The sequence below is a fragment of the Anoplopoma fimbria genome, chromosome 1 (assembly GCF_027596085.1).
Source record: "Anoplopoma fimbria isolate UVic2021 breed Golden Eagle Sablefish chromosome 1, Afim_UVic_2022, whole genome shotgun sequence".
Lineage (NCBI taxonomy): Eukaryota > Metazoa > Chordata > Actinopteri > Perciformes > Anoplopomatidae > Anoplopoma > Anoplopoma fimbria.
Window position 1 is genome coordinate 19,815,944 of NC_072449.1, and position 21,419 is coordinate 19,837,362.

General features: G+C 40.0%; 1 protein-coding gene across 1 annotated transcript in view; it reads left to right on the plus strand.

Moving 5' to 3' along the window:
* ppp1r37 (protein phosphatase 1, regulatory subunit 37) overlaps positions 1-21,419 on the plus strand; it is a 40,878-nt gene that overhangs the window by 12,914 nt on the left and 6,545 nt on the right. Inside the window, exons 2-8 of the mRNA XM_054596847.1 lie at positions 4,366-4,463; positions 12,413-12,458; positions 12,574-12,674; positions 16,682-16,801; positions 18,567-18,717; positions 18,856-19,011; positions 20,089-20,201. Coding sequence (XP_054452822.1) covers positions 4,366-4,463; positions 12,413-12,458; positions 12,574-12,674; positions 16,682-16,801; positions 18,567-18,717; positions 18,856-19,011; positions 20,089-20,201 — 785 coding nt within the window. The remainder of the gene's footprint in view (positions 1-4,365; positions 4,464-12,412; positions 12,459-12,573; positions 12,675-16,681; positions 16,802-18,566; positions 18,718-18,855; positions 19,012-20,088; positions 20,202-21,419) is intronic.

Here is a 21,419-nt window from a genome sequence, read left to right on the forward strand (position 1 = left end):
TTCTTTTTTTTTTTTCTACCTTCAACACCGTCTATGTCCTGAGGGGAAGTTTGTGAGGGTTAGCTATGAGGAAAATGATGTCGAGATCTCGAGTTTTTGTTTGATATTTATCATTCTGTCACTTGTTGGCACATAAAAAGCATTTTTAATAATTTGGTAATTTAAGTACAGTATTATTTTGACATGAAAGTGGGGGACCATCTTGCCTAACTACAGCCAGATGTTGATCCCGTTGTTCAAAATGTCTGCTCCACTTGAGGCTTAATCTGCATCTGCAAGATAGCGGTCAAACGCTCATCATCATTTCTTACCATGTCCACAGAGCTAGATTGCTCTCGTAGCAGGATCCTGCTCTTTTTTTCTTTCTCTTTCACCCTCAAGCTCAGTGATGGAAGAAGAGAGTTTAGTGTGTGTTGTTGCACAGTGGACTGTGGCCAACAACAATAACAGGGGGAAAGGGGCATGCTGCTTGTTTGGGTTATTTAGCAGATTCACTGTGTCAAAGCAGAGATAGACGAGGTCCCTTCCCTCTTTTGTCTCTTTCTCCTCCTCTTGCCTGAATAGGGTTACAAAGGGTTGGAAATTTGCAGAAGATTTCTGAAAAAAGTTATGCTCTGGAAGTTTTCTGCATCATAACAATTAAAAAGTGTTTACCTTTTTTATTGTGAACTTATTTAAGGGGGGAAATACTTAGCAATACTAGGTCTTATGGCATCTTCTGGTTAAATGTATGCCCATTTAATTGAATTGAAATTATGCGCTGCATCCATGTTTAGATAATTACATCAGATGTTAAGATGATTTTCAAGCACCCCAAAAAATAGGAATGCAGTAAAATTCCAACCCTCTGCATACACGGTGCATTTTCCCATTACATGTGCAGCCCACACTGCCAACACTACTGCACAAAAAAAACCTACAAGCTATACTGTATGACATTATTATTATTATCATTATTATTATTATCATTATTGTTATTATAATTCTCAGTTACAATGATCCTTAAAGGATTGAGAACAACAATGTTCTGAAGCATGTGGGTTTACACGTTAGCAACACTAACATATTAAATTATCTACTGAATGAAAAATAACTGTGAGCTTTTAAAATAATGTCCAATGATTATTAACAATTGGGTCTATTTATATCTATTTGCATCTCTGCCCTCTGCTTTTTTGGGGGGTGTTAAGTTTTGAGATAATAGTCACTTTTCTTACAGCAATTATGTCATAAGGGGAATTTCAGTATTGTCCAACCTAAATCCGACTCTGCCTCTCTTCTTCCTCTTTACCTGGTTTTCAAAGATGTTGTTTGGAGCAGTCCTTTGCCCTCCCTATCACCCCCTTCTGCGTACCTCCTCTTCGCCACTCCCTCCTCCTTACATGTACCAGCAGCACTGGAGGGAGTGCAATAAAACGAAGACAAAGCAAGCAGAAATTCAGCTGTAGCTCGGCTCTTAATGATCCTGCAGAGTAAAGCTCAAAGCTTCTGTTTAACGCCAAGCATTTGACTCCTGAGTTGCTTTCTTTTACAGTTTTTTCTATTTATCGTTGTCTCTTTCACCATTTCCTACTCATGGTTTTATTTTTGCTGAGGTGTTCAATCTAAGCTTCCTTACACTATTTTCTGTGTGACAGTAGTGATAGATCAGAACACACACACACACACACACACACACACACACGCACACTTCTCTTTCTCAATTTAATGAGCTATGTGTTAAAAATATTGTGTAGTAAACAGGGGACCCTCCCCACCTCCGCCCCCAACCCTTCCCTCAGGAAGTGTTTACACACACTTGCTCCACAGCGACTCTGCACAATAACACTTTTTCACAAGGACACCGTGTTCACTTGAATGCGCACACTGTGCTGTACAAATGTACAAGACTGCACTCTTACACATTGGCTGCAGAGACATTTAGGTTAAATCCACAGTTCTGTGTCCAGATACTTTTTGTAGATAAAACACAAATCTGCAACAATTGAGTGGCACTCAATTTCAATTGATTTTAAAGAATATATTCAAATATTTTGCACTTTTTGTCGCCATATTGATATATTATTTATATTTGGTCAACAATATTGTGATATTAGTTTTTCTCCAAATCACCCAGCCCTAGATGCAGAGTAAAAGAAGATAATCTATAAAAAATAAAACCTCTGTTCCCAACAAGAGCTTTAATCTTACATGAAGTGAGACTAGGCTTCTTTTTTTCCCCTCTTTAATATGTCTAAAAACTTAGGGAGTAGTCATATGTATTTATATGCTAACTGATGATAAATGGTAAATATTTACGGCTACTTTTATGACGAGAAGTTAGGCGTGTGTGCACAATTTTGTTCAGAGAGTTTGAGTCTTAAACCTACATAGGTTTTTATGTATCTTGTCACTGAACTATGCAGTCAGCATATATTTGTCTAACCAGCTTTAGTGAGTTTTTCTGTGTACATGTACACTTAGTATCTCAGTATTTACCAGCTCCTGGTAAAGTGGTTTCCATTTGAGTGGCTGTTTCGTCCGGGTCCCTCAAAAGAAGTAGAGGATGTGTTGTGGCCGTTCTTATTGTATTCATGTGGCACCGACTCGCCCTTTAATTTAGTCTCTCTCACACACGCTCACCATTTCCTCAGACTCACTGCAGTATCGTCTCTTGTAGTTTTTCCAGCCATGGTCTGACGTTTGTGGGTTTCATTGAGACGGTGAATAACACGGGTGGTCAGACATGCACGACTGCTCATGCAGGTTTTTGAACGGACTCTTTGTCCAACGAGCTGGTTATTCATTCTGACCCATGCTTGTACAAACATATTGACTTATATATTCAACCGTCCAAATCTACATGCTGAAACTATAAAACTATGACTATAAAAAAGACAAAAGTTGTATTATTTAGTACATTTTAGTAATGCTGGTTTGCGAAGTCTATTCTGCCACTACCTTATGCAGATGATGAACATGAGTTAAACTAATGAGGAACACTGTGGGAGACAAAGGGGAGAGGAGGTGGAGGCGACTGAAAAGTGAAGCGGATAAATTGTCACCTTGGCAAGAGAAATCAAAATGCTGACTGCGGCACAACGTCGGATTCACACACACACTAGTTTACAGTACTGTTACAGAAGAAGCATAGCAACAGTTTATGTCTGTATCAGCATTCATTGCCTTATCTGTCTGTATATACACAGTTTAAAATAAGTCGGTAGAATGCTTTTCATCCTGTTTGCGTTAATCACATTTTATGTTGTGATCTTTCTGACTTCTTGCATAAGCTATCTTTTCCTTATTTCTTTTCTTTGATTCTGTAATTATTTTTTGTCTTTCTTTCACTGAATGCTTCACCTCATCTCTCAGCAGAGTCTCTCAGACAGAACGGTGGGTTTGAATGTTGCCCAGTCATCTGACTGGAGTTAGCCCCAGCAAAAGTCTGGGAAGGCAGCAGCGGCTGACACACACGCACACACACACACACACACACACACACACACACACACACACACACACACACACACAAAGAACAATAACTCCTTTTTGTTGACTTAAGTAGGGGAGCCGTTACAATTTATGACCCTCTCCGTCAAAAGAGTACTCCCAAAGACAACCAGACAAACAGGTCGCCATAAAAAAACAGATTTTCCAAGTGTGTTCCAGTAGACTTCATTATTTTGATAATGAAGACATCACTGTCTGATATGCAGGATTGGCATCATGGCAGATCTAACTGAAGCCCAATCCATTTTAGATGCTTTGTTTGTGGTCATAACATCGATTTTGCAATTTGTTGCGCTGTTGGCACAGGTACTTCAAGCAAGTGACATGCTATTGAAGTGCAGAGCACACAAAATAAATAAGCACAAGTTAAGCTAGTGATTTAAAAAACCGTGCACCAGTAGCAACTTGAGCAGAGACACTATAGATTTAAATTATTTTGCATGTATTTCAGGGTCATATTGCAACTGTGGTCCTTTTGAAATGTTGCAAGAGATGAAGACAAGCTGTCTAAATCTTGCCTTCCTGACAACTTATTAAAATATCATGGGAACCCATCAAAAGAAAGCTGTCATGCACTTAAGCTGTCCCACATAGTTAAATTTGATTGCTAGCTTTAATGTAGTCAATGCATGGTGGTAAGCGCTGTGTAGCTTTATTATATAGAAACAAATAGAAATAGAATAAACAAAGATCACCAACAGATATCAGATTATATTTAAAGATAGGCAAAAAATCCTGATCATCGAGACATACTTGTCGTGTCATTTTGTTCACCCAGTTCAATTCTTTTGTGTGTTTGAGCTGGTGTTGTTTCCTCAGAGAAACACAGCAGTTAAAGCAATCCTAACCTCCTTAATTTTCTGTGTTTTGCAGCTCAGAATGTGACGGTGGAGGAGATCCTCTCTTCCTACAAACAAGCCTGTCAGAAACTCAACTGTAAACCCATACCCAAAGTGCTCAGACAGATACAGGTGAGGTTCAACTTGACACCAAACACAGATAAACAGACATGTCAGCATACTCACACGGACAGTCACACACTCTAAAACAGTTTCAACACAAACTGGGCATTACAACCTTCATGCAGGTAAGAATTATTTCAGATCTGTTGTATTAGTCTGCATAAGATTAAGTTAGGTGTAGTTTATAAACTGGCAACAAAGTGCTGTCTCTAGTTTTTTTTTGGTTTTTTCTCTCGCATTGTTTCGACTGTTTTGTGACTGAATTTGTCTGCTGTTGGGAGAGGAATGTTTTCGTTTCACCCAATGAGGAAGTGCAGAAATGCTGAATAGTAATGTCATAGAAAAGGTCGTGAATGAGAAGGGTTGAAATTGAAGTTATGTTATTTACCACTTTTAGATGTCGTAATCTTTTCTTAAGTCCCTTGGCAGAGTGGAAAGACATCACAACCCCAGCCCGCTGAGTTCCTGCTTTTTTTCCCTTTTTCACTCAATTTCATCTTGCCTATTACCCTGCTAAACCTTAAAAGACTTCAACAGTAGAACTCAAAAGTTTGTGTTAACCCCGCAGGTCCCCCTGCTGATGCCCCAGCAGACAGCAAGTGCAGGCACAAGGACAGGATCCCTCAACCATTTCCCATCCAACAGACATAACAAATTGTTCAAATTCTTGGGTTCCAGCTTCTTAAATATTGATACTTGGGTTTATTCTTATATCATAGGTTCTCTGGGTTTTTGACTGGTGTTCTGAAACACAAACAATTTGAAGTCATCAACTTGGGCTTTAGAAAACTGATGGACATTTGATAGATAAAACAATTAAACATGAATCAAAAAAATAATCTGCAAATTAATCGCTAATCATAATGATTGTGAGGTGTAGCCTCGACATTTAATCCTTTTAATTTGGCCTTATCACATTACAGTATTTGTTAAAACAGGTCTGAATCGTCAATGAAGTGATTTGATAAAGAATATATATTTTATCAACTCTTAACTTTAAGATAAAACCTCATTATCTAACCTGCTCTGCTCTTAGCTTTTCAAAACAATTGAAGCAACACCCCTGACCTTTGTGTTTCTAAACAAAACCGTTTCTGACTGTGTATAGGTGAACATATACAGAAAACAACACCTGGCCCAGTCCCCAGATGGTTACTATTAACGAGTGCCCCAATCTTCAAAACATAAAAGCCAATACAGAGAATTAACACATGTTTCTATTGACTGTGCTAGAGACAAAGCTGTGTGCTGCTAAAATCAACCGCGTTGACTGACACTGTAGTTTGATGTGACAAAATTGCTGCCTCCTGATTCAAAAGCCAGCACAGGCCATGAAAAGAGTGTGGAAGTATGCAAGCTGTGCAAGATCAAAACTGCTGGGGTACAAAAAACTATGTATACAACAAGGCTATACAACATATTACAATAAAAATGTGTCCAATTGAGGCAGCACTGGGCTGCGCTGTGCAGCCAGGAGCTGTACAAGCTGGCAGGAAAGAGTTGGGACATCCTGGTAGATCCACCCAAAAGTTGTTTATAATTGTGAAGGTTCCTGTTCGTGAGATTGAGAAAAATTTGTTCCAAGAATTACATCCTAAACCATCTCTTTTGGTGAAAACACTTCAAACGTCTGTTAATGTGGTTTGAGGGCACGGCATGATGCACAATGGCATGACTCTGGACGAGTGCTATCAAAGTATCTAGTATAGGTGGGACTTTTTCACAAGGGTGGTTGTTACTCCCTACAGGCAGACGAGTGTTTCATGTCTTTTTTTTTGCCTTCTCTTGTGGGTTAGCCAGAACAGTCATGTGTCTCATAATCCCTCTGCATAAGCAGTTCTTGAAATCCAGTGGGGGAAGCCTCAGGGCTGTTTGTTGTTATATAGGCTATTTCTGCCGACCTCGTGCCTTTTGTATGTGAATTGGTGCATGTGCTTGATCTGTATTCCGATTGTTAACATCATCAAATGTGTCTTAGGTCGTTTATTCCCGTGAATTTGGTACGTGATTTTTGTCACAACAAGCAAAATGGAGAGGAAACACAATGAATGGGCAGAGAAGACAAAAGGCATTTTTCTTTTTTTAACCTCCTCTTCAAGAAGACATACATTCCTGTCCACTTACGACCCATTTTTAATGATGCTGGTAACTTGATAATAGACGACGATGCATATAGTAGATACATCACAGAAAAGAAGCCCTTTTTTGCAGAGTTTCCATGAAGTTCTAGGTTTAGGATATTTGATTAATTGTGGTCACATGGAGACGTAACTACAGTTCTACGAATCCTGGATGAACGCCAGGATGAGGCAATGAGTTTTGATTGAATATCTTCGGTCTCATACAAGTGCAGGTCAAGTCTTTATATCAACAAAGTCCTGTGTGACCTGAGTACTCTGTTCTGTTGGGAGAATGTGCTCGGTGACACCAGTGGGGCCCCGGTACATATATGGTCCAAGGGCGCACCTTTCAGGGTACCTCATGACGTGGACACACTCCTGTTGGAGTGGCACTTACCTCCAGGTGGCAGAACGTGGCTGTTTGCCCCATATGCGTTGGCAATGACCCCAACGAGCCAGTGGGATAGTGCGGTCTCCAGCACAGCCCTGCTTAGGACCACCATAACCGTTAAAAAGTTGTTCAGACCGTCAAGTGCTGTAAGGGCCAGAACCGGGCATAACAGCCTTGACCTCTTCTCTGCCTCTAATAATGTGCAAGCTGGATAGGCTGATTGAGAGGTGAGCATGCCGGCCACCTAGGGAGAAATGATCTATTAGGCTACAAAGTGAGACCCGACTAGCTGAGTTCTACCTCAGACATGAATCATTCACAGACTGGGCATGGAGCTTATCTATGTGCTTTGCCTTAGTGATGACAAGGAGAAAAGCATTTTTGGCAGACAGCCACCGCAGCTCTACCTGTGCCAAGGGTTCAAAGGGAGGCAAGCATAGGTTGTCCAGTACCAGGGGTAGGCCCCATACAAGAGAACTTGGGGTACTCAGTGGATGCAACCTCAGAGCCAAGGTTCTCCACCTGTTCACGTATTGCAGACAGGTAGACGGTGCAATGGCATTCACAATAGTTCTTCTGACAGGCTCTATGCAATCCCTGTAATTCCCTCAGATATTCGTCGCAGGGAGGAACAGTAAAATAGGCAGGATCCAGAATGAGCCTGAAGAAGACACTAGCAGGTTCCAACTGCCAAATATCTAGCTGCAGGTGATTAAGTGCTATTCGAGCTGAGGAAAAGGAGCCAGGCTCAGAGGAAAAAGGAGGGCCCTTCTTCACCGTACTCGGTAAAAGATTGGCTGAAGATGCCACTCAGACAATGTCCTCCTCTAGAACCAACTCAGCCACAGGTAGAGTTGATGCATTCCAGCACCATTATGGAAGTTGAGGATAAGCGACTTCAGCTGGGCTAGCTCAGTAGTTAGCAGATCCACCCTAGAAAACAGCTTTTCAGGCTTAGCCTCTTGGAAGGAGGCCGAGCAGTCTCTGCGGCCCGAGGGGTAAAGGTTGTGGCCGTCTTCGGGCTGAAGTGGAGCCTTACAGGTTTAACAGACAGGAGAGCTAAACATAGTGGCAATGCTGGACAAACTCTGCCACAGTAGTTGCTGAGGATGTAAAGCCAGTCTGAACGAGAGCCCTCTGCTAACTGTGAAAACAATCCGGGAAAACAGCCCACGCAGTGAGAGGGCATAGAGGACACTCTCTGTACTAGAAACATAGTTGTCATTTTTCGCATCCCACCAAGTTAGCCCGTGAAAGAGGGCTCTGCTTACTCTGAAAACCGTACTGTTGCAGAAAACAGTATACACTATCGATATCAGCTTACTAATTAGCCTTGTGTTGGCACCCTGCCATCTGTGAAGACGGTGCGTAACAACGTTTAACTCTACAGTGAGAGGGGAGCGGGGGCAGTCTCTTCACTGACCGGTACAAAATACAACGGACACGCTCATGAGCACACCACTTAATTAACTTGAGCGAGAGCACTCTGCTAAACGTCAAAAAACATTAACCTTATGGAAAACAATGTCAATCGACCTCCTCGATCCCAGGCTCCCAGGTACACTGTCAATTTAAGTTAATAAATGCTGCAGCCATTTCATGGAATTTTATGTTTATTTGATATCTCTGATACTTGATAACTGGGTGTATTTAAACAAACCGTGTATGTGCCTGTCTCTGCTTGGTTTTGTGTGGAAACATCCAGCCACCAAACTGATTCCTTCCCAGTCATTCGAAAGAGTTGTCAGTACTAGCGTTTGCAGCAGGGACACATTAGCACTTTCTCCTGTCGCACAGTGCGCTGCAGCACACCCTCATAAAACCCTGAACTGGGCCTCTTCACTGAAGCTTTGCACATTTGTACCTGCAGGTGTGTCACCGTTTGTGAGCTATGATGTTGAAGTAAAGTGAGCCCCAAATGGAAACACATTTGTGATTCAAGAGACTCTGCAAAGAAATCCCCACACGCCTGGTCAGCTGAGAGAAAGAAGTTGGGTTAACATCTCAGCTACTTGTGGAAATGCACACCACTGTGCTAAACTGCTGCTCTGAGCTTCATTTTGTCCTACAGTCTGGGTATATTTCCACTGGGACTTAACAGCCCTGGGGGCAGCTGTTGCTCAGTGGGTAGAGCGGGTCTTCCTTTTAACCACAAGGTTGGCGGTCTGATCCCTGCCACCTACTCTCCACATGTCAAAGTGTCCTGACCAAGATGCTAAATCCCAAATATCTCCCCAGGTGTTTTACAGCAGCCCACTGCTCCTAAATGCTTAGGGTGGGTTAAATGCCATTTATGTACCTGGATGTATATGACAAAGTTTTTCTGGATGGTCATCACAGATGTGGCCCACCTTCTCCCCTCCCTCCTTCCATCATATTCTGCTTTTTTGTGATTTCTCCTTTGCTCATGTCTGGCTCCTCTCCATCCCTCCCTGCCACTGTCGTCTTTTGGTCCACTACCGCCCCCTCTCATTTTTGCTTAGTCATCCTTGCAGTTCCCAGCCACACAAGCAAGCCAGTCAGACCAAATGGCTGACCAGTGAGAGGGAGGTTTGCAAGAGGAGCTCCGCCTTTTTTTACACTTTTTTTTCCGCTTTCACTCTAAATGCTTTCTTTATTAAGTCCAACTGCACTGTACACGTGGCAGCTCGCCAGGGGCCCTGCAGGTTATGTACATTTCTGGCAAGTCATTGTGTGTCTGTATGTTTTATAACGGTCACTATTTAGAAGCTGCATGTTGAATGCTTGCTCTGCAGTAACTCCCAACAGAGTCTTACGACCAGGACAACTTTCTAACCTCGTGTCACATTTCTGCTGCAGCAATTCCCTCAGGGACAAGTGGTTACCCTATTATGCAATGTCTCACGCGCAGCCATTGTGCACAAGAAACTTGCTCTCTCTAGATTGGCTCAGTATATCTGGCACAAGGTAGTTTTATTCTGCTGGGAGTTTTCTGTAAATCTATGTAAAATGAAGGATTCAATATTTTGGTGCGTATGTCATATGTACATCAGAACTGTAAGACTTTGCAACATCCGTGCAAAGCACCAACACCTACTTCTATTATGCCATTTAAGCACCGACATGTCACTTTGAAGTCTTCTAAATATGTGAACCGACTGATAAAGCATTTCAAAGGCAGACTGCAAAGATGCAGTGTGTTCAGTGTGATGCATGTAGAGCAGAGGATTTAAGATAATGTGAGAGTTAGATGAGCCGTTCAATGCCAGGTTCATATCTGTACAGAAAATATTGTAACCTTAGCTTAGCACAAAGACGGACCAAAGACATAAATCACTGAAAAATAGTGAATTGTAGTTTTTAAACTTCGGCTTTTGACAAATGTGATATAACATGCTAATTTGTGAGTTTAAGAGGTGTTGAGAACTATTTCCGTGTGTTTCCAGTCGTTGTGCTAAGATCAGCAAACTAGCTTCATATGTAATGAACAGACTTTAACATGGCATCAATCTTCTCATCTAACTCTTTACAAGAAAATAAATGAGAGTATTTAAGAGAACGTCAAATTATTAAACAGTTCACAAGTTCATTTCACACCTTCTGAATGCTCCATTTTGGATTCTTTTTTTGATTATTAGATGGATTAACTCATTTACGGAAGTGGTGCATGTTTGTCCTGGTCATCAGATCTTTTTAGGAGGCATTTTCTTGGGCCATGCATTTCAGAACATCCAGCTCATGGATTTGGACTTGGCTATAAGGTCACATGAAGGTTTTCTCATGCATCTCCACCTGTCCTTCTTTATGACCCCCGGATTTTATATTTCTTGATTCACTTCAGGCCGATAGTATTTGGTTTTGTAGAAGGTCCTTCACTAAAACACATTTGGCCAGATAAAGCAGACTAATTAAAACAGGGCAAATATCTAACATAGATGAACAGGAATCAGAAAGAGAATCAGTAGCTCGATGTTGTCCACCCACAACACACACACGCAGATCCACCATCCCTCGTGCAGAGGCACACTATGCGTCATGCACTATTTTGGGTTCTAGCTGCTCTGACAGGGCGGTATTTACACTGATAAAGTAATTCTCGCTGACAGGTGCAGATCGTCTCGCTGCTAAATTGCTCAAAATATGCGTCTAGTTGCTTTTAGACAGTAAACACCATCTGGTTAACGAAGAACATCCAAAGCTTTTAATTAAACCATATTTCATCAATCGTATCGAAGACATGCTGTTGAAATTTTCCATTTATGGTTTTTCATATAATGCTATCGAAGATGAATGATTCAGTTGGTTTTACAGATTAATTATCTTCATTATTACTACATTCTTGTTATTTACTGTCCCACTGTCTCTTGCTGTATTATGCGTTACAACCTTCATATGCGACATTTGTCATATTCCATCATCATGTTTTTGAGACCCATTGAGTCACACAGGAGACCATTAAACCCTCTGTACAACTAAAGGATCCAACAACTATATGTTCAGACACGCAGACAGGTGATGGCAGTGTGGCACTGGGGGAGAGGTTATTGAGTTCACGCTGAATGGGCTGGGCAGCCAACTAGAGAGAGGGATTTGCTGGGACATAGTTTTCGAGGGCAGCACTCTGTATGTTTGTATGTGGGTTGTTGGGTGTTTTTCCAGGGCAAGAGGTTAAATATCTTTCCACCTTTTGATCTGTGATGATATTGTGTCAGACTACAGCACTGTATAAATTACATGGTCAAGTTGAACACACAGAGACGGACAGCGGGTTTAAAGAATCAAGTGGAACAAAAACAGTCGAGGCACGTTACGGCTAGTTTCTACTGGCTTGTGTAACCTGCTTTAATGGTGCTGTGCTGCACATGTTTAATTTAAACTACTTAAAGGCATGTTTTTTTTTTTTTAACTTTCATTTTAAGTCCTTACGTAGCTTCTAGTTGACTCTCTGTGGTTCGGAGTCAAATTTAACTCTTGAATGCCTGTTATTACTTAAGAAATAAACCCAATTTTTTGATTTACTGAATGTTATTGAGGCTTTCCTGTGGAAAACTAATTTATTTTTACAAATAACACTTCAATGGTCACAGTTAGTCATGGTTTGTCATATGTATCCACACTTGAACAATGTATTTGTTTAAAAAGGCACCAAGCATGGAAAAACCCTTATTTATCTTATACAGTTCCTATCAGTGTTGCCAACAATTGGGACTCACTCAGTACTTCCCAAAACTTTGTAATGGTACCAGAATTTAAAGCCACAATGACGCACTTTTAGTAGGAACACATCAGAGTTGAGTTGACTCAGCGTGTCCAACAGATGCTTTTCTTTGCAACGAGGTTTATCTAAGTTTACACAAGATCTGTGTTAGTATCTCTAGTACCAATGTATTGAGTGGCCTCCTGTATGATGTATGTTTCAACCTGTGAAACGCTAAGTTTGCTACGATGGAGTAATACACAAACTCACTGTTTCTTTTTGTCTCTAGGAACTGAAAGACCTGACTCAGCGAAATGAATGCTTAGATCTGAAAGGTAAGCCCCAAAACATCAGCATACCATAAATCAGACTAGTGGGAATCAACACATTCTGAGGCTTTTTCATATTGGGAGATTTATTTTGACTAATTATATGGATGTATGTCTTTAGGTGAGAAGCTTGACTACAAAGCATGTGAGTCTCTGGAAGAGATTTTGAAGAGGGTCCAGTTTAAAGTGATAGACCTGGAGCAAACCAACCTGGATGAAGATGTAAGAAGATCCTGCCTTTTTAAAATTTGTCTCTGTCTCATTCCCGTCCTTCATTCCTCTCATGTTTAGCTAGCATACTTCCATCTCACATCCATAATGCATGCTTGTCACTCTTTCTCTTTCAATGTTGCTTTCTGCCCTCAGTCACGATCTGATCCTCTTTTTCACTCTCACTGCACTGACAGGATGTGGAGTGTTTGCCATGGGTTTTCTGATTACTCCAGATGTCCACTTGTGTAAACACTGTTAGGGACGTTTTGGCTGCAGACACGCACAGATAGAGACAGTGCTGCAGTGTGGAGCAGAGACGCACAGCCTAGACCACTTCCTTTCACACAGAGCTCCAAAGATTCTGTATAACATACAGACACAAGCTCTACCTTTAGACAGATTTGCATAAGATAAGCTTCTTTAGGGTTGGAACGGTCACTTTAATTACTGCTCATTATTTTATTCCGCTAGCAAAGCCACTTTCACACTTTAACCACAGAAATGATTAAGGCCCCAATCTTCTGCTGTTATTCAGCACACTTGTAGATGTTGTGATAGTTGTAGTCCTGTCTTTAGGGACACATGTGGACTTGAGGGTAATTTAGGCAGCTGTCACTTTACCTCCAGACTGTCAGTTAAGTGTGCAGTTTGATTTTCATGAAAGTGAATATGAATTAAAGGTAGCCTGTGGCGTTTTTGACCACTAGTAATGCTAAGGAGCAATGTCTTTTAGTCCCCATTTTTGTTTGTATCATGTGAGTGCACACAAGGACACCCAGGATACACTGCAGATGGTTGTATACTATTATGCTGATGACGGATTCATGCATTATGTGTAGAAATTCATCAACCAAGCCAAGGAAGAACAATGCTAACAAGTAAACCTGGATGTAAACAATATACACTGCAAATTCTTCCAAAGATCTGCTCTGCAATTGTTTGATGTAAAAATAAATGCTTTCAACACATTTGTTAAGCCATAGGATACACACAGTGGAGTTTGGTAAAAAATGCTGGATGTAGAACATAACCCAAAATCTCCACATGGTACCTTTTAACATAGAAGAATGTGAGAAGACCTACAAACTGCTTCAAAACCACACAAACAAATGAAACGAAACAAAGCTCACAAAACTGAAGTTAAACAAATGCATGAGCCGTAATTACAACCAACCAAATTTCATCATTTGATTTATTAGCAGGCAGTAACAGTGTCTTGGCTGAAAGCTCTATTATATAGGACAATAGTTTGAATAAGTGGCCGAGCCCCTTTTGTGTTGAGGGTACATGATGGTATTTGTGTTTGGTCTGAGTTTCTCAAACTTTCTGATTTAATCAAATCTGCCCAACAACTTCAAAGAACACCTAACTCCACCTCTTAGTGCAAGCTTAAGCAATCCTGGCAAACGCTGTTATTAGTAGCTAGCAGTCTTCACTTTCAAAATTGATTTATAGATGAATGATGTCCATTTGTGGTATTTATTCTCTTGACTTGGGAGGTTCCATGAATATTGAAGGGTTGGGCATCCCTGCCTAACTAATTTTTTATATTGAGATCCGATCACAATGCGCGAACATCTGAGATAATGAGAACGCATTTTAATACCAGGTGTAAATCCTGAGACCCCTGAATCAAATGCCATTATCCAGATATTGTATCCAGATACACATCAGGTTAATAACCAGGTGTTGTCTACATGTGTTTGCCCTTAGATGGACTGGTGTTCTGCGTATATAGCTCATGTGGAATAGGTCCAGCCCCACCAGATGGCAAAGACAATTATGCAAACTCAAAAATGTCCCTCTCAAGTGGAACAGACTTTACCCAGTTGCATGCAGGAACATTTTATTGTGTAATTTTACTTCACCTACAACCAATCACGAGAGAAGTGAAGTGTAACCTGACAATGGCAACTCTGATTTGTTTCATAGTATAGTTTTTATTTATACACAGAACAAAATGCAATGAGTTAGCTAATTCATGTTTATATTGTTCATTCATCAACATTATTGTACATATACTTTTTCAACAGATCTATGTTTTAATAAACTACACACACACACCAGAGCTCCACATAATCCAAACAAATGCAGAGTGACGTACGCACTTTTTAGCCAACATGAAGCGCTCCCCCGGAAATATGAATGAGGTAGTTGAATGAGTCGGTGACTGAGTCACCAAAGAGCTGCATCTCAGTCTGAGACAAGTGTCTCGCCTTGGGCTCAGATGAAATGAAAAGTGTTGAAAGGAGAAGAGGAAGTCGAGGGTAGAACGTAGGTAGGTGGGATGGAAGAGGAATGGAATGGTGAAATTAGAAGATGGGAGTGAGAGACGTGCAGTGGTAGCAGTTGATTTGGCACAGCTCCAGTAGTGTCAGCTTGTAAGGAATGATATGGGAAGATGAAAGGAGAAGAAATGGTTCTGGAGAGGTGTTTTAAGAAGCATGGGGAGCAGAAACACAGTATGGCTTTTATTGGCCTCGATGTGACTCAACTTCCCCCACCCTGTAGATAAACAAACTCATATATAATCTATAATGTCTCAGAGTTCACACCCACACACACAAACAAACAAAGGGGAAAAGGTAAACATGAGACGCTAAGCAGCAGCTTCTCATCAACCCCCGCTTGAGGATAAACTTAAACGCTCACACTCCCATTTTAATCGGCTACTTACATCCTGCAATTGGCTGCACAATTGAGCAAATTCACCACTGGCTGTTGGTTCTGGTGGTGTTTAAATTTGCTTTTAACTGTTGCTGAGTGAAAGACGAGGGGGACACAGAATCCACACATGAAAGGTAATGACCCAGGAGCTAATTTTGTTCTTAAAACATGCTAATAAGTTGCTGCAAAAATTGCAGACAAGCAAAAATAACAAGCCATCCACTTTTACTCCAGTTTCATAAACACTTCAACATTGTTAGATGAAAGAGATGCACCCTACGGCACTACCAAAACCAAAATGAGGTTAAATCACTCTGATCACATGAGTGCACTTTGGCTGCATCACCTGATATTTCATTTCTTCATCTGCTCCTTTACCAAACAGGGTTTCACCTCACCATTTTACAGTGTTTCAGCCTTTAAGAATGCTGTTCTTCTCATTATCTCTACAACATAGCTGAAATTAAAATGTCTTGTTTGACATACATAACTGTTTTTTTACTCAATCTTTTTTTTTTTAAGCAAAAATGCCAAACTTTTGATGGTTTCAGTGTCTCAAATATCTGTATGTGTATATCTATATTACTATAATTGTAAAGTGAATTTTGAGGATTGGACTGTTGGTTGGACTCTGGAAAACGATGGGCATTTTCCCAATTTGTATGTGTTTCAGAAAACAAACTGTTAATCTGTTTATTGTAAAAAATAACCTACGTATTAATTTATAATGACAATAATCTAAAGCAGCAAGGATTGATTAGTCAATCAACGGAAAATGTATCGGTAACTATACTGATAATCAATCAATCGTTTAAGTCATGTTTAAGCAAAAATGCCAAACATTTGCTGTTCCCATATTTTCAAATTTTAGGATTTAATGCTTTAAAGTGTCATATATGACAGTAAACTCAATACCTTTGGATTCTGGACTGTTGATCTGATAGAGTTTTAAAAGACAAAATAATTCATCAAGAAAAGAATCAGCTCATTAATCAAAAGTTGTATTAATTGTCCCGCTCTAAAATAAACTTCTTTTGGTATTATATCTAGAAACTATGAGCGGTAACACTGCTCATTTTCTCATGTTCACTAGTTTAATTTTCTCTGACTTTTTAATTGCAACTGTAGATAGTAACCCAGGCAGGTGGGTCTTTATCCCCACTTGAGGCCCCCTTGAACACTGATGCAGGTCTCACCTATTCTGAGGGCCTGTTACCGTGGCAACTACAGCTGCTCCAGCCTATATCATGTAACATCTCTTTGAGGGTTTTGACACAGTGATCAACTGTGAGATGATTTTAAAACTGTTTGTTTTTATTCTGAAGGTTATTTTTTTCTCCTATTCTCAGGGTGCATCAGCTCTGTTTGACATGATCGAGTACTATGAGTCGGCCACACATCTCAACATCTCCTTCAACAAGCACATTGGCACACGAGGATGGCAAGCCGCAGCTCACATGATGAGAAAGGTGAGAGATCATCCCCTCCTACAGTGAAAAACATTGTCTGCAGTGAAAATGGACAGGCTGGTAAAGGATTTAATTATTTCATGTATCAACAAAACACTCCAAAGAATAACATGTTAAAGTGGGAAGATTTTTGTTTTCGTCAACTTGATATTTGATAAAAGACTGTTTAACAGTGCCACACTAGTTTATAAGTAATATTCCAGAATACAGGCTGAATTCTGAGAGAATGAACAGGATGACGGCGGCGTTGAAAGAGATTTTCTTTCCTCGGAGATGGCACTGAGGACGGAAAATAAAAGTAGTATTTTTAAATTTAAAAGGGGGAGTGATAGACTTCAATGGTCTGGTTGTGTTTGTTGTCTTTAGCGAGATAGCTCCTCAGCCTTAAGACCAAACTGAGTGCAAAATTGAATGTTGTGTATTTTGTGTTCCTGCCTAAAAATAGTTTCCTTTTCTTCTGTAATTGGATCTTTGTGACCAGGGCAGAAGATCGTTTTTTTCCTCTTTCCTCCCTTGCTCCTCTAAAGTCTTGCCCTTTACGGTGCTCTTTGACATCAGTTATCACTTGCTGTGAAGAATACAAATGGGCCGCCAGGCAAACCCATTAATATATCACCTTTCAAGCAATATATGTGAGAAAATGCATGAATATGAACAGCTGCAGGTTAGCTTTTGTCAAACCAACCATGCGAAGGTACTTTTGGTTGTGTGTCAGAGGAATAGAGACAATGAAGCTTTTCTACAAAAACATATTACATAGTTAGTTTTTTTCTAATTATAAACTGTGTAATAATTTAGGTGTAAGAGTGTGAGATGATACATGCAAAATATATCCTAAACAAGATGTGGTAAATTAATAATTCAATTTGTATATCAGGTTACTAGGTTGTGGAGATTATGGATATTTTTTGCTCCGTTGAATTTCCTTGTGTTGTAGCCTGGCAGTGTACCGCAGTGAGCAACAATAATCTGTTTGCCAAACCCCAAATGACTTTGCAGTCTTTGTCATGAATCTTGTTGCCGATTTATTTATGTATTTTTAAAGATTTGGTTCATTACTTTCCCAACTAAAGGGAAAATCAATAAAATTCTCAATCACAGTAACTAATGATACAAAAGTTGAATCTTATTACTGTGTGTGAAGCTTATTTCTCATCAGATCAGTGTTTGCAAAAGGCATTCGCTTGTCTTCGAGAATCGGGTGTCTGATGATTAATGAACAGCTGTCTAGAGACTCCAGCTGGTTGATTGTCTGTATCGTAGCTTGTCAATAAAAAGTTGCAGTAGCTGATTTCAGCAAAGCCCAATAAATCATTTCGCACTAATGTTTTGACAAGTGTGTCCTTGAATCCCTGAGGTGAGTCCTTGGATTAAGCAGATGAAAACCAATATTGAAGAGCCTTTATCTGGGTGACAGTGTGCATACACGTCATCTTTGTCATTCACATCTGCTCATTTGAGGATAATGTTTTATGAATGGAGTCTGATGAAGCTCTCATCTTGTCATCGTCGGTCTACGACAGCAGCTATTCACAGCTAACGAGAGGTTACAGGATTAGGAATAAAGATGAAAGGAAAATGTGTGTTTATGTCTCTCCTAGCCAGATGCTGCAGGTCGCCTACCTGCTTGATAACTTGCATAACACAAAGATTGCTTTCGTCACGTTAATGAGGACTTTTTTTCACACACTTTGTAAAAACCTTATTTGTGTGTGCCCTTTTGTACGTACACATCAAATAAATTGTATCTCTGTTGGTGTTTCAGACGAGCTCTCTGCAGTATCTCGATGCACGTAACACTCCTCTGCTGGACCACTCGGCTCCCTTTGTAGCACGAGCACTCAGGATCAGTGGCAGCCTGGCAGTCCTCCACCTAGAGAACGCTGGTCTGACTGGCAGACCGCTCATGTTACTGGGTAAGATGGGCAGAGCGGTTTCTCTTTACAGTCTGCCTTCACTGTCAGAGATCCCAATTCGAGAATTTAGTCCTCTATTTCTGAAATTTCGTTTTTCTTCCTCCCTCACCATTCTTTATAATTTATTTTTCTTGACAGCTACAGCTCTGAAGATGAATATGAACCTGCGGGAATTGTACCTGGCAGACAACAAGCTCAATGGCCTGCAGGACTCAGCCCAAATTGGCAACTTGCTTAAGTTCAACTACAACATTCAGATCCTGGACCTGCGCAACAACCACATCCTAGACTCTGGTACACAGCAGTGATAGAGCAATAACACTTACTGCAGCATAATTGTTTTATAGCGAAGCGGGAAATGTAAAAAAGATTTGTTTATTGCGCACCTCAGTACCACAAACTCCGATAAGATGAGAGTTTATTGACCCTAGTGGGGAAATTAGGTCATCGTGGTTAAAGTAATATAAAAATAATTCAAGAAATAGAATAGAATAAAAGCAATACACATATTTTGCTTGTATTGATTAAATATAATAAGTCTCCATATGATCATGTGTTTATACAAGAAGTATTGTGGCATGCTGTTTAGGAAAAAACAGTAAAGCGCCTTCATCTCATATTTATTAGAATCTTTATTTACCAGCTACTGGACAGAGGTGTGTTGTTCATAGAGAGTCAGCAATCATGAGTTTGATCATCTGTTCATTATCTTGTATATGGTAGTTGTTTTAAAAACACAACCACAGTCATATGTTGGATCATTTGGTTTCATTTAAATTCAGAATGTGATTACTGTTCAGGCTGAAAGGCAAACAAAAGTATTACATTTTGCCATCATTGTCTGTGGTCTTTCACAGTTAAGAGCTACTGATTTGGATTTTACAGCATTAAGTCGACAAACACTCTCAAATATCCCTGTTTAGAGGTTTGCATAACAGACTGAGTAATGAGCTAAAAATAACATCCAAGTCTTTGTGTAAAAATGTATTTGTTGCTCTTCTTTCCACCAATACGTACAGTATATTTCATCTAAACTTGAATAAAAGATGCACACACAACACTAAACTGATTCTAGCACTGAACACCTCCAGATGCAAAAGCACAGGATGTGATTGTTATCATTGTGTTCTCATACAGTATAGCTGAGGCCCATAGATTATGTTTCTTTGGTCATCCAAATATATTGTTTTCTTATGTTTACAGTTTACACTAAATGAGGTCCTTTTGCTAGTACAGATAATACAAAGAGGCCCCTGCTAATGCCTCAAATTAGACATTTTACTTTATTTTCATGATGTTAAAATTGTGATATATTAAAGTTGAGTTAGAAACAGATGTACTAACTCTGTCGGTCTCTGTTTGTCATCGCAGGTCTGGCGTACGTGTGCGAAGGACTAAAAGAGCAGAGGAAAGGCCTCGTCACTTTGGTGCTATGGAACAACCAGCTCACACACAATGGCATGGGCTACCTCGCTGCTGCACTGGTACAAACAAACACACACACACACACACACACACACACACACACACACACACACACACACACACACTGTGGGACAATAAATCTACTCACACACACTTTTTTAAGAGATAAACACTGGCTTTTTGTGTGCCTAGGCAGGGATAATTACATTTTCTCCTCATTACTTGATAAGGGAAGCGATCAAATAGAGCTCTTCTTTTATACCTCTTCTCCTCATATCTGTTCATGTTCGTCAGCTGGCCCACAGCTCGACTCCATATGTACAGGTTGTACTGTAGCTCAGTCTCTTCTACACCTGGAATGAGAGTTTGGTTTATTTAATGGATAAAGCCAGAAAAACAAAGTGATAGTGATTGAGGATTATCTTCTTATTTGAACATATCATTTGCTCATGCAACTTTTTAACTTCCTTACGATCTTGTTTATGACAAATAAGATAAATGGCTCTTTTGTATTTCACTAGAAGAACTAAATACCCAATTTATTTGTGTAAACTTGTAAGTGACCGGTGTCTAGGTGGTAGATTAACGTGCTGTGTTGATAGACGTCATCACATCTGATTTGACTGAACATTTCCAGGCTGGCACCACGTTAATACAGCTGACGTTTTGTGCTGTCATGTCTTGCTCAGTGAACGGATGTGAGCTTGGGACTTTTTTTCTTGCATTTCCATTTTGTTTATCTTGGTTTGATTTCACAGCAGTCTGGCAAAGATAATCCGTTACTAAAGTCGTTGGTCTAATGTCTGTTGTTGAGTGATAGCGCATTAACTTCTCACCCATTCTTCACTCATTGTGTTAGTACTAGACTGTTTATGTTTTCACACTTTCATTACCGTCTCTTTTCAGAGTTAGATAACTTTTATTGCTGTTTTTGACCAATTTTGTTACTGCTTTCTGCTTTTAATAGAACCACAGGACATTTTCCAAACATAGCATAAATAATATTATTAATGACTATAATACAGCATTTGCACCATGTTTCTTGATCACATTAGAACCTGTTTATCGATACTGTTTTATGAGATGAGATTGTTGTCTCAATGTAATGGATACAAAAACTAATTTTGTTCACTATGACGAGTGCTATAGTGAAGCTTGAATGTTGCTCACATGCACTAACATGCACGAAAATGCACACACAGCCGGCTAAATAAACAAAGCAACGACATCTTTACAAATCAAATAGTTGTTTGCTGCTACATAAATCTTCAGGATGA